Source organism: Agelaius tricolor, unplaced genomic scaffold, assembly GCF_023055355.1.
Source record: "Agelaius tricolor isolate 1412-34295 unplaced genomic scaffold, bAgeTri1.0.p SCAF_24, whole genome shotgun sequence".
Lineage (NCBI taxonomy): Eukaryota > Metazoa > Chordata > Aves > Passeriformes > Icteridae > Agelaius > Agelaius tricolor.
The window spans coordinates 7051943-7065882 of record NW_027269284.1 but is presented as its reverse complement, the minus strand read 5'-3'; the positions used below and the strand labels follow the sequence as shown (position 1 = coordinate 7065882).

The 13940-nt window shown below is 37.3% G+C and overlaps 1 protein-coding gene across 12 annotated transcripts in view; it reads right to left on the bottom strand.

Annotated features, from left to right (window-relative positions):
* Positions 1 to 13940, bottom strand: part of ADD1 (adducin 1) — a 63385-nt gene that overhangs the window by 13597 nt on the left and 35848 nt on the right. For 3 of the 12 annotated variants that reach the window (XM_071447353.1, XM_071447360.1, XM_071447354.1), the window contains exons 5-14: positions 11586 to 11666; positions 11041 to 11190; positions 9959 to 10102; positions 9707 to 9805; positions 9130 to 9306; positions 6898 to 7242; positions 3737 to 3838; positions 1833 to 1922; positions 1720 to 1737; positions 911 to 1003 (exon numbers count right to left, since the gene is read on the bottom strand). In XM_071447353.1, coding sequence (XP_071303454.1) covers positions 911 to 1003; positions 1720 to 1737; positions 1833 to 1922; positions 3737 to 3838; positions 6898 to 7242; positions 9130 to 9306; positions 9707 to 9805; positions 9959 to 10102; positions 11041 to 11190; positions 11586 to 11666 — 1299 coding nt within the window. The remainder of the gene's footprint in view (positions 1 to 910; positions 1004 to 1719; positions 1738 to 1832; positions 1923 to 3736; positions 3839 to 6897; positions 7243 to 9129; positions 9307 to 9706; positions 9806 to 9958; positions 10103 to 11040; positions 11191 to 11585; positions 11667 to 13940) is intronic. The other 9 variants (XM_071447355.1, XM_071447361.1, XM_071447358.1 and 6 more) reach the window with 5 other exon arrangements.

Genomic DNA, 13940 nt, shown 5'->3' with positions numbered 1-13940 from the left:
GCAATATGAAAAATATGACCATCCTATTCTCAGTAAGATCCAAATATCTATAACACAAACTGGCTCATTACACTTTACAAAAGTGTTATAAAACCACAAGGTTTCCAACAACGGCGTAATTCAAAGTATTCTGGTTTTTTTTTTATGCAAAAGCTATTCTGAAATGAGGTGTTTAGGCACAACCTAAACCCAAGATTTAAGAATCTTTTAGGTAAAACACTGGAGTAGAGGAGGCACTGATGCTTATTTACACACTGTGCTTCCACACTAGATGTGCTCTAAGAAACGTTATTTGCAGTGTGAAGCCCTTAATTCAGTCAGCCCCAAGGGCTGCCCACCCCAACATGGCCACAGCTCTTGAACTTATTCTGTATTTAAAGGATATTATGCAAACACAAAAATGACAACAAGTGTGAAGGCCAATTGATTTTGCACATGTGGGGCATCACTTAGCAACTCTTGTAGCTAACTGCAGGAAATATGAAGGAAGCCAGGCATCCAGTGCTCTGGGATCAAGAGTTGACAGTGTTTGTCACATAACACAGAGTATCCTTAGAATGACACTGATGTAATCAGGCAGAGATTAAGCTAACTAAATTGATCTCAAATTAGAATAATTCAACACTATCAGCATGCATAAAGAAATCCTCTATATGCAGGACCTGATCAGCACCTTAACATCAAAAGTGTTTCCTCACCAGCTTCTATAGACAAAGATCAAGACCTTAAGACAGTTCTTAACAGAGTAAAGTAACTGCATCATCGCATATACATAATTTGAAGATCCATCTATTTTCATTTTTTAAAGTTTTCTAGCCAAATAATTTCTTACAGAGGAAAAAGGTCAGGGTAAGGAGAGGTTAAATGAAGGGTGAACAACAGTATTTAGAGCAGTATGACAGGGCAGTACCTTTCTAACAGACAGAGATTTAGCGGGACTAAAGGCCTGCTCTGTGAGATCGAGCCCTTCAATAGATTCCGTACAGTCTGAGAGGGGAGCATCCTGCAACAGTAAATTGAGTAAACAGAGCAAACCGAGCCTGGGCTGTACAACATCAACCAAAGCATTGTGGTGCTTGCTAAAAACATGCAGAGAAACAGTAACTGTAGATGAAATTGCATATGACAATGAATTGACATGCACACAATATGACACCCAACATGAAAAATGCTGTGGTCATGATAAGACTTGCCGATCTTTAAAAAGTATTATCAGAAAATACTTATCTGGGGCAGTTGAAAGCACTTGGATATAAAAAGTTTTATTCAGCTATACAGTATAAGTGTACAGCTCTAATTCTTACTTTACTTGAAGCTATGATTTATAGTTTTTTATATATCCAGATAAACTGCTTTTAAGTTTCATTGATGTAATAGCTTTTTTCCCAAACTGCTCTTCAAATAAAATATTATGAAGCATGAGATCCCATATTTAACACAAAACACTACTGCCCCACAGTGAGCCTGGTGTGCCCAGTATTAATCCTTCAAGATAGATCAACTCAGAAATCAAACAAACAAAAAGCTGTCACAAAGCCCAACTAGTTTTGAACAAGAATGTAACCCATATAAATAAGGCTTCTGAATTTCATGCATTACATTCAGCAAAAAAACCAAGAAGCATCCTCCACAGACATGCTTGGGCTACATGGCTGAAGCCTTTAGATTTCTGACCCTGAGCACTCTTGCAAAGACAATGGTGTTACCTCTAAGACTTACCTTATAAACAGTTACTTTCTGCCAATTAAAGAACAATTTCATAGTGATATATTAGGTGAAAGTAGAGGATATTACAGATTAAGCCAACAGTTTTAGGAATTGAATACTCTCACCTGTACAAGGCTCCTGTCCACAACTACCCCAGAAAGAACCTGTGACTGAGGGCCTGCTGTTTTAATATCCTGCAAATTTTGCTCTCGGATCTGTAAAGAAAAGCAGCAGAATGAACAACAATCACATGAACAACAGAGAAAAGTTGATCACATTTTTGTGTTTGAAAAAGGGCTGAGTGAACCTGCCAACAGGCAACAACCAGTGCTAACTGCTGTGGCCACAGGGCTGTCAAATGAAGCTGAGCTTATAAACACCACTTGAACGTAAATTCAGGTTCCTGGCTGTTTCCTCACATTTCTCAGAATTTAGTCTTTAAGTACCACAGAAGGTGTTGTCTTTTGCTTTTTAGTACTAGGTCGTGGCAAAACCAGTAACAGGCAACTCCAGTTTGGAAAAGTGAGGAGAAATAGAAATATCACCTCTCTACTTTTCTGTCTATTCTACCTGACCAGTCAGTTGCCATTAGTTACTGATATGGCACCACAATATCATCTTCTTATGGATCTTACTGTAAAACACTGCACAACTTTCCATTGTTGCATCTAGTCAGGATAATATCCTCAAAAGGACATTTAAATAATTTCTCTGTGTATAAACTGACACTCTGGAGTTCTCAAGAACACCCCTTTTGCTGCATCCTAAATACCTCCCAGTTATTTCAATACAGAACATGGGGACAGAAATCAGACCTCTAAACCTAGGTCTTATCTATTTAAATTAGATATCCTTCAGTGGTAAAGAAATCATAACAACTGACTCAAAATTTATTTCTACAATATTCTGGTTCTTCTTTCAAGATAAATTAAGAAAAGCATCCATCTTAAAAGATTTCTACTTTACAACTAAAAAGGACATTGACTTTATAAAAAATATATGCATTCAAATACACAAACAAGAAGCATTATTAATACTTGGCATCTCAGAAAGCACAAGGCTCCCCCACCTTTTTCACTTGTTTCTAATTTACTACCCTTCTCATCATTTGAGAAAGTATAAAATTTGAAGACTTATTCTCCTAGTCACTTCATTCAAGGTTTTAATAAAGCAATATTTGTGTTTGAAACACAAAGAAACTGCTTGGAAATGTCACAGTAATTCTCATTTCAGGTGGTTATTATTTTACAGTGCCAAGCAGAAGTTCTGTCAGCCATATACAAATGATTTCAGATTCCTGCTAGTATCCCTGCACACAGCCTTTCTTTGATAGAATGCTAACTCTCATGTACCGTGTGGCCATCAGAGGTATCAAAGCAATCCAGAACAAGTTAAATATTAACAAGATACCAGTGCATATTTTATACTGTAAAAGAAATAAAGTGAAAAAATCCCAATCCATTCAGTGCTTTCCTGTTAGTAGATTGGACAAGATGATCTGAAATTCAAAACCAGGAAAATTAACTGCAAGCTCATTTCAAAAATATTAACTTGCAGTTCCAAAGACAAAAAAGACAAAGTCTGCAACAATCACAGTATATTACAATACAGTACATTGAAATATGGAGAGAGACCTACAGACTACCCTGTCTAGGCCACAAAAGTTCAACTGGTATTTCCAAAACAGGAAAACAGGTCACTAATGTAAAACTATGATCTCAGGGTACAGAATTACTACCATCAACTCAGGACTGGCTGTTTCAGAGGTACCCAGCAACCGGTCTAAGAAAAATTAATCACAGAAAAAAAGTCTTCATATGTTGGATAGAAATACCAACTTTTTCCAAGAAGAGTTCAGGACACTTAGGAATTGTTTCATTATTTAGTTATAAAGGGAAAGGACAACACCAGAACTGTGTTATTCAGCCCCCAAAATGCCATTATAGCAAAGTAAGTTAGTTCATTACAAGTACACAACTTAATTGTGGTGATGACCAAAAAAAGAAGTTATTTTACTGCTATTACAAACCTTGTTCCTCATTTCTTGGACCTCCTTTGGATTGGTGTTCAATGGAACAAACAGATTAGGGACAGCAGAGGTGGCAGTTCTATGTCCATCCTCTTTAGTCCACTGTAACATTAAGAACAGTTGCAGAGTCAGAACTGCCGTAATGGCTACAGACACTCAGAGCAGCAAAGTCACATCACAGTTGATCATGCATCATACAGAGCAGAGAACTGAACCAATGATTGCATTCTTCTATTCATTCCTAGGACTGAGTTGCTTTCTTCTTCAGTAATATAAACTGTACCTTCAGATACATTTCCAGAGATCAGAACCATTCTATCAAGTCAGGTTAGTAACAACAACTAGAGAACCAGTTACCTTGCAAATAACTTTCACCCAAAACAATGCCACTCCTACATTCAGAGATTATGAAGACTGAGGGGTTTTTAAGCTGGTTTTCTGTGCACTTGACCACACTGACAGCTGCAGTGTTTTGAGTTTCTAAAAAACATCTACTTTTCAATTTATGAATAGACATATTAAGACAGGAATAGGAAAATGCCAATATAATTACTTATTTTTAAGGCCATTTTTAATCAGGAATTTCTCAATGAGTTCATACTTGTTTAAAAAGGACACTATTCCTTACCCAAACAGAAGTACAGCAAGATCTAAGGCATAAGCTTTAAGACCCTGTTACTGCCATTTTCGTTTTCTGCACTTGGTGTTTTTACAAAATAGCACAAGAGAGACAGAGAGATCATTGATTCAATCCTCTGGTACCCAACAAACATCAAAGCAAACTTAAAGCATAAGATGACAGAAGTATGAAAAGCAATGTGATGTCACTATCCAGGTTTAGTGAATGATTCTGTACTGTGAAGCAGGAGTGGGCATCACCAAAGTTTTGCATTAAAATAAGCTACTTCAGCAAAATGATGTTACCAGAATTAGTTTCTGCACAAACAAAGAGCTGTACCAGCACAGCAACCTAAAGGAACAGTTTGGTGATGTCAAATATTTTATAACTCATAGCTCAGAAGGTTACAAAAATATCCCAAACACAAGCTTTAAGCGCTTCATGGGTTCTTCAGAGATGGTTGCTTTATTTGATCTGTGCATTTAGTACGGAGTCCTGTTTAATTTGATGCACAACTAACTCTTTATCTTGATATATTTACTTTGTACAATGTCCTAATTTCCAATCATATTGCATGAAAATGCACCGAACAGTAAAGCAAACCTGTTTATAGAGCAAATGCTATGCATTTTTTCCTGAGTCACTTCAAGAAACAATAATATAGCCAGAAACTGTCAGACTTCAGAAAGCAACAGAATTTTAAAATGCTTTGCAACTGTAAAGTAAAAAATGGAATGAACATGGAGCTGTGAAATACTCACTGATGATTATCTTCTCAGATAAAAACTACTCCAGCTTTTTATTAAAGATAGTTTTTAGTCAAAACATATATATATATATATAAAAACAACCTCAATATAACAAGCCACTTTTTCTTTAGGTTAATAGCAAGCATCAAAAAATTTAAATACACGAACCTTTTATACTCTGTGAAATTATCTATTGCTTCAGTATATCATTAAACCAGTCTAATTTGTGACAAAGAATTTTGCTTCAGTCTTTCATTGATAATTTCAAGTATGAAATACTATCTATTCTGTGAGCTGAGGGTGAAAAGCACAAACTGGTCCAAACATATACATAGCTTTAAGCTATGGTAAAACTATTTGACCAAGGTAAATCTGCATCACTATGTGACAAAACCATATCTCATCAAGGTACATCTATAATCAGGGCTAAATGATAATTTAGCTTAGTTGATAGTGCAAACAACAAATGTATTTATTAATTTCTTAAACCAAAAAGAACACCACAAAAATACCACAGAGAGAGTGCCTCTGTTTTTTTGGGAATTTCTACATGTTAACACTACGTATTTTAGCATACATACTGCCTGAGGAATCATTTTATAAAAGTATTCAAAATATAGAGAACCCTGAGTGTAGCAGACTTTTGTAGGGATAAATAAAAATTAAGGTGTTCTGGAAAAAGATAATGTGGTGGGTTTTTTCAAGACTACTAGTTTTATATTTTTAAGACTCACCTGTAACCACACTACTACTAAACACAGTACCACTACCAAAGTACTACTGAGCTCCTGTGGCTGAGCTTGAGGTCAACCATTACAAAAGGTTGTATCTGTGCAAATACCTGCCTTCAGTTCAGTCACTCTGTATATGCCCAAGAAAATACCAAACCCACAGTTACACACCAACAGCTAACGATGTCCATTTGAAAGCAGTTGATACTTTTGCTTTTCACTTAACATATCTTTCAGTGCAAAATTTAACTGTAAGCAGCATTGATATAAACAAAAGAAAAGCACCGGTTGCAGAATCTATCGATTAGTGCCTGCTGATGGCCTGAGCTGCACTTTAGTCATGCCGCACCCAGCTGATACTTTAGGAAAGACTTTCCATTTATGGCCATCTACTTACATGCAACACTACATGCAGAAGGCAGCTGGTTGTGAACACACTCAGAGGCTTTGGGGTAGACAAAAGTGTAGTAAACAGGACAGGAAAAGGAGCTGAGAGGCTAGACAAGAAAAAACTGCTTAAGGGGGAAAAAAGATTTAAATACTTTGAAATCAATTCTACCCTCTCATAGAGAAGATTGCAAATACCTTGCAGATTAAGTTGGTATATGTTACAGAAGGTAGAAACTTGATTTTTTTTTTCTTATACACTTGTACAAAAGTAGATTGAATTGTTAGTTTGATTTTGAACTGAAAAGCTTTCATGCAGAGAGAATTAGTAGCTCCCTAACATAACTGTTCTTAATTAAACCATTGAAATGCAGAACCCATTTAATCAAAACTATAATTCAATCTGTTTGGTCAATAGCTTGAAAAGACAGAAAAAAAATTAAAAGCTCCAAAGTCTTAAGCAGTTTTAAGTATTAATAAGCAAGATCATTTTTACAGGTCACATCTAATCAAATACAAATTAGAGTGGTTAGTAAAACACATTTAATTTTTTTTTAATATAAGAAAGAAGAAAAAAATTAGGAGAGTTATCTTTCTCTTCCCAAAGCCTCTAAGTGCCAGCCACCCCAAGTTGCTCTACATCATCTAACTATGAACAGTAAGGTAGGCACAGACCAAGCAGTTGGTAATACAGCTTGGCACGCAGACACCGGACGAGAGAGACTGCAGCAAGGGTTTCACGTGATCGTGTGTAATGTTCGTCCACACCTTAGTCTTCGACTTGGGACTGCTGCCATTCTGCCCTTCTTCAGAAGCATCATCCCCTCGGCCAGAGTTCAGCCACCTTGTCTTCTCTCGCTGCTGTTTCTGAAAACTGTGTCTGAGGGGGGAGGAAATGCCTGATTCGCCATCACTAGTAAAGGAGTAACCTGTGACACTAGCTGGGATCTCAACATCGCTGTACTTTTTAGATTTCTCTCTCAGAGCAGGGCATCGATATGGGTAGCCGGTTCTGTAACCCTGCAGAAGGAGAGCAGCAGAATTAGTCTTCTAGATCTCCAAGTTTTTCAACAGACAACTGAAATCTCATTGATACCCTTAACTATGAAAACCATTCTGCAACACAACTCTTCCTTGTATGGCTGCTCACCTGTTATGGTGGGCACAGCCATGTCAAAGGGGATGATGATGCACAGAAGTGAGGCTACACTATCATCCTTTCCAATCTAAGTAACTTCTGAGCCACTAATTTAAGAGAGTCACCATTTTTGGTGATCAAACATCAAAAACATTGCATTAAGCTTTTATGAAGAATTTCCAGTAGTCCTGCAAAAAGCCATTGAGGTGACTGAGAAGGTCATCAAGAGTAGTGCTATGGGTCCGCCTCTTCTCATAGTCAAGCAAAAAGTTTACCACCTATATTTTAATATGATAACACATTTTTAAAAATCCTTTTTATAGCTTTTCTTAGGAAGGGGGAAAAATGTGTATTTGCGCTTCCTGCTGTTTTTCATAGAATTTTCAAGTAATTGTTCAAGTCTCTGGAGTTGAAGTCCAAATGCAGAATCATGACTTTTCTTTGTACTACATTCCAGCTACTCATTTACACTTTTTTAAAAACTGTAATCAAAGGTATCAACTGTTTCTCACAAATCTCAATCAAAGACAAAGAAGCACCCCTATGACAGGGTAGATAAAAAGATCTTTACTGTGTTTTTACATCTAGAAATCAACGTACAGTATACAAGGGAATACTTCAAGAATGCTACTTTAATGTCATTATTTATTCCTCTCCCAAACCTTATGTTTCATTCTCCCACTTCCTCTGAATTGTATTTTGTTCCACCTTTAACCTTCCCTATTCACACTAGTCATGTCTGCCCATGCTTTCTTTCAAATTATGCTCAGCATTTAACATACAAGAAGGACATTTGACAGTTTCTCTAAGAAGTTTCCACTAGCAAAATATTTTTTAAATGGCTCAAAGGAAAAGTGTGAATAGCTTAGTTCCCAAAACACTCAAATTCTCTATCAAGCCAGCTGTAAAGAAACATCAGCCCCAACTATGCAGACTTAGCTTTCTATAGTTTTCATGCATTAAGCACTGGTTAGGTCTTACTTGGGTTCTGCTCCAACTTTTAATGATCAAAACAAATCTTGAGTAATTATATGCCACCTAATATAATTAACTACCCAATACAATATGTGGCTAATCATAATATTAAGGGTCTGTATTGTATGACTGAAAGCTCCTTTCTATTCCTACATTCCTACTGAGTACAATGTCATTTCTTTAATGATGCTGCCTTCTATGTGCAGTAAGAAATATAAAACTGGGATTTCCTAGAGAAACTGAAATCCAACTGGATCTACCAAAGGTATCAGTCAGATACAACAAGTCTGCTGTGCCCAGCCACATCTTTCCCACTGAAGCTGGATAGTAAATGTTGGTGTCTGGTCATTCATTACAGATGGGTTCTTATTGAAACCATTTTATCTCAAGGCTTTTATTTATTTAAAGCCTGTCTTTTAAACTCTTCTAGGGATTAGCAGAAACTTAGTCAAATTATGCTGGACCTCACACCTAATAAGACATTAATAGTTTTACACATTTTGGGAGGGGATGGAAAGAGGGAAAAATACAGATTGAGTGCAAGCACCACAGTACTCTGATTTGGAAGTGGCAAAGCCTACGAGATCTGCTCTGATCTCACCAATAACAATCAGATTATGAATAAGAAGTAAATCTGTACAATCTGTACAAAGGACACCTGATGCTTTTCATGTTGTCACCAAGTCCTTGGGAAAGAATCGGCTGCAGGCTGTATAAACTATCCCAACCACAGGCAGCTTTAAAAAATGCATTTTATACATTATATCAAAATCAGACCAATAGGCCTGCCTTACCAGATTATCCAGCATTCGCATAAGAGCTTCGAACTCCTGTTCACCAATCTGCCATTTGGGATGGGACACAGTACCCTCACCTGCTGGAGACTCAGGGGAGCGAGACTTGGCTTTGTACTTGCCAGGATCAAGAAGCACCAAGTTGTCAGGGCCACCTGCACTGGCCAGGGTACGGACCTGAAATACAACAGAGTCATCTTTAAGTTCCTTGGGGGGAATGGGGTGAAAATGACCAAAAAACCCCTAAAGCTTGGTATAAACCCAGAAGAAATCTTCATTTTAAAACTAAATAGATACTAAATAATACTTCATTTTAAAACTAAATAAATGAATATGCTTGTATAAAAGTTGTCTTAAGTCTTTGAAAGTATCTGTTTTAATGGGCAGCAAATTGATAGTTTCAATACAGTACTGGAATATTGTCAGTGAAACCAAAGTTTTGGATGTCCCCCCACAATATAGTGACATCACACATTGCATAGAGCTGGTTCAGCTCTTGGATCTAAACTAACACAGCAATCTGTTTGGAGGTCAATACAGCAAGCTGTATTACTATATAACATATTAAAGTTCTTACTTGTATCTCACAGGCAAGCACTAGGTTATGAATATAGTAGAAAGCCTCCTCAACAGTCTCTCCAACTGATACTAAGCCATGGTTTCTGAGAATAAGGACCTAGAGAAACATTGAAAGTAAGTTAACAGCAGTGAGCCAAGTATTTTCTTGCTCTTGATTAAAGAATATTTGCTACTGATTAAAGAACATACCTGTCACACAAACATACTGCCCCCCCTCCTTTTTTCTTTAATTCTAGATGTAAATACTGACCTTGCTTTTAGGCCCCAAATTTTTCTGAATAACCACCTTTTCTTCATCATCCACTAAAATACCATGGTAGTCATGATAAGCTACTTCCCCTAGAGAAAGTGCTTCAGGTGAAATTGGCAAGAGACCACATTTCATTGCAGAAACCTGAGAAATATTAAAACAACTGATTTAATTTCTTGCAACAGAAAAAGTGAAAAATATAGTGATGAGAATTAAAATAAGAATATATTTTTATCTGTTAATTGAATCTATCTCTACAGGTACATACAGTGGTCTTATACTCCATCCTTAAAGCCTCTATTTTTGATAACTTTTGGACTTGATACAAAAGTCACATTGATCTTGGGTTTGTCTCAATATGGCTGTTTTTATACAACAGCAACACCAATATAAAAAGACTCAGGAAAAAACCCAAAGAAACTACCAAACCACAAAATCAACTACATCCTTCATTCCTTCCACTCCACTCAGTTATTTCCCCCTCCTGCTCCCATGCAGGAACAACTTTGGTGATACAGATAATTCTGCAGCACTGCAGATAAACTTAAAAAATATATTTTAAAAGGCTACTCTGTAACTCAAAGTATTAGGAATTTGATCATTTATCCTTAAAATGCTTGTATTAATCTGGTTAATCAATAATTTAAAAAATCATCAGAATGTGAACACTGAAAGTCACTCTCTCGAAACATTGCAAAGAGGCAGAACTGACTTGTAATCACTTTCTCTAAACAGAAATACTGGGAAAGTTTCAAATATTTCAAAAAACCTTGACAAACTGTGCTTTACAAAACCAACAAAATATTCTAAAGGTTTGATGACTCCCTGTCAAAAGATCTGGTCTTTTGTGGGAAAGGACACACATACAGGACATACATATTTTCCTGTGATAGAACTCAATTTACTGTCTGACCATTCCGGTAACAACCCAGTTAGCTCTGATTAAAGAGAACCATACTTGAAGACAGACTAAAAGGCTCTCTGCCCTCCAAATAGGAAGCAAATCTATGATTGAGGGACCCACCTATTCTCCCTTTGGGAGGGGGGGAACAGGACAAGGACAAGGCTGGGAGTGAGCTTACCGCGGCTCCTGCGGGTGTGTGGATATGGACAATGCATTTCACATCAGGTCGGGCTGCATAAATTGCTGAGTGCAACGTAAAACCAGCTTGGTTTACTCCCAGGTTAGTGCTTCCACGATCAACCACATCTCCCTGAATATTGATTTTAACCTGGGAATGAAAAGAATTATTTTCATTATCAAGACTCAAAACTGATTTAATTCAGCATCTACCACTGAGATCTCTAAAACCAGTTGTCATCATTTCTATCTGAAATGCCTAAAGTTTCCCTCAACAAGCTGGACTCAACACTCAGCAGCTTCAAAGGGCCTGAGGTGATTCACTCTTTACAGGTAGATCAGCTGGAGGACACCTGGTGGTGAACATGGGCAAACAAATCTCTCAGATACCTCAGCAGGACCAAAACCAGCCATGCTCAGTAACATTGTTCTAAACATATTACACAATAGTAAAATATTCTCTAGGATAGAATTTGAAGTGACACACGTGTGTATATATATATATATATATATGTTTTACAGCTATGAAAATTAACAATGACTTACCAGACTAGATGCAGTGACTTCACTATAGAGCAGTCCAAAAGGTACAATAAGGAAATGCTCTTGCTCAGAGTTTACTCTGGCCTAAGGATAACACAAGAGTAAGAGTTACTAAGAAGATTTTATTAAAGCATCCAAGAAGACCCCAACCATTAAAGTTACTTTTACATCCTGATTATGGAATGGGCAAGTATGTCTATAACACACACTATGACTTTCATGTATGCTACAACAGATAATCAATGCACTGCACTGTTAATTTACTAATGTTGAACAAAACCAGCTGGCAGTAACATGCCAGCATCCTTCAGATTGGTGGAATTTAGTAAACCCTTACATTCTGTTATAATGACAACTCGCCCACTATGGACAAAATGAACAATACTGAGAGAAAATGGGAAAAAAGTTAATTCTTTCAGTTGAATGAGTTTACACTCCAACTGTATTTCTACCCTAATAAGACATAAGGTATAAAGTAAAAGGCTGTGAGCTAACACAAGAACTGGCCTCTAAAACCTCTAAAGACCTAAAACATCTTGATGCTGAGAAGGGCTTTGTCACTGCTGCTGGTTCCTGTGAGACATCTGTGAGCAGCACAGCACACTTGCAAATTTTCTACCAAGTATCCTGACCTTCACTTATGTTTTTTCCTCTCTTGTCTCATTCACACAATCAGGGGTTTATAATACAAAAATAATTTTGGCTTTAAAGCATTCACATCCTGGGATGTATCTCTTTAAAGTCTGTGCAATGAAAAGAACAGGACATCTAGGTAATTAAGGTGTCTTTTGATGGTGAATTAATAGGCTTCTAAAGTTTTACTGGACACATGAGACAACTCCCTACTTTGCTATGAGTCTACCCAGCATTTGGGTAGTTTGTTTTGTGGGTTTGGGTTTTTAAATTCAAAGATATTGATGTGTTTTGAATTTCCCTGAGAGGCAGCTACTTTTATGCTGTTTCTGCCTCATGTCTTCTACTACTTGCAACATTAAATACACATATACTTTGCTATAGTTCTACTGCAGGGAAAAAAATAATTCTAATAAGTAGTTGTGCAGTCATGCAAAAGCTTTCAGCACAGATCTGGTTTCCTTTACAACCAGCTGGGAACATGCTACAGCATAACAATCTTACACTGAAGCAGTCAGTTGAAGTTAATCTGTACTTTCATGAATCACCAAAGTAGTTCTCCACTACAGAAGTGCAAATGATCAAGAAAAATCTCTTACTCATTTATGCAAGACAAAGAACAAGTATTATTCAAAATATCCCAAAAGCTAATAAGAAAGCTCAAATCAAAGACAAACAAGCAGCAAGACTCACAAACTACTTTGCTTTGGGATTAGATGCAATTAACAGCTCATGCCCCCAAAGCAAACCAAGACCTGGTGAATGATGTCTACCTTCTGTAAACCTGTAATCTCAAATTCTGCCTGACCCTGGAGACAACCAAGTTTACTCTACATTATTGCACTTGACACGAAAACCCTGGAGGTACCCAAGCATACTCAACATTATTATACTTGGCATGAAAGCTCTTGATGCTCTGTAATTCTGCTTCTGCATCAGGACTGCACCAGTCTGAGCAATTCCACATACAGTAGCTGTCAGGGATTGATAAGGATCCAAAAAAAGCAACTATACTCCACCCAACTCCCTGATATGCCCAGATGGAAATTGTGAGGGTATGAGAGTATATCCCATTCTCCCCTAACACACAGGCTTATGACCCTCACAGAAGGCTGTGTACCTTTTCTCTTACTTCACAAGTGCACTGGCAAAGCTTTTATCTTGAATGCAATCAGGCAGTAATTACAGCATCCACTCACAAAAAAAGTGAAAACCTGGAGTCAAACACCAGCACTGCAGGAAGTGGTAGCATTCACCACATTCCAAAGGGGTGTCTTAGTACTACTTAATAAACATAAAAACCTTGCTCTGTATCAGCTTCTGAAGAGAATTTATGTCTTTCAGTCATCTTTCAGAATGCTGTTCACTGGAGGAGCTTGTAACAGACAACTATGACTTGGGACTGCTGCTGACAAGCCAAGAGCTTTCCAGTACCTCTGTCATTCAGAACTGAGTAAAACACTTTGAGAATCTCATTTTCCAAGTGCTTTGATTGTCTTCCACCTCAACTGGTACCTCCTCTACTGATATCTTCCTTGTACTCCTCCCCAGAGAAAGCAAACTTGAGGCATTCCACCCCAATTACATGCCCTTGCCTCAACCCCTTCCCTTGACATGCTGCTCTTCAATACATTTATGTTTTATCTAAATGAACAAACATTCCCAGGGCTGAACTTTACACTAGAAAGCTATCTCCAAAGCTGTTTGCTTTTCAGTGCATTCATG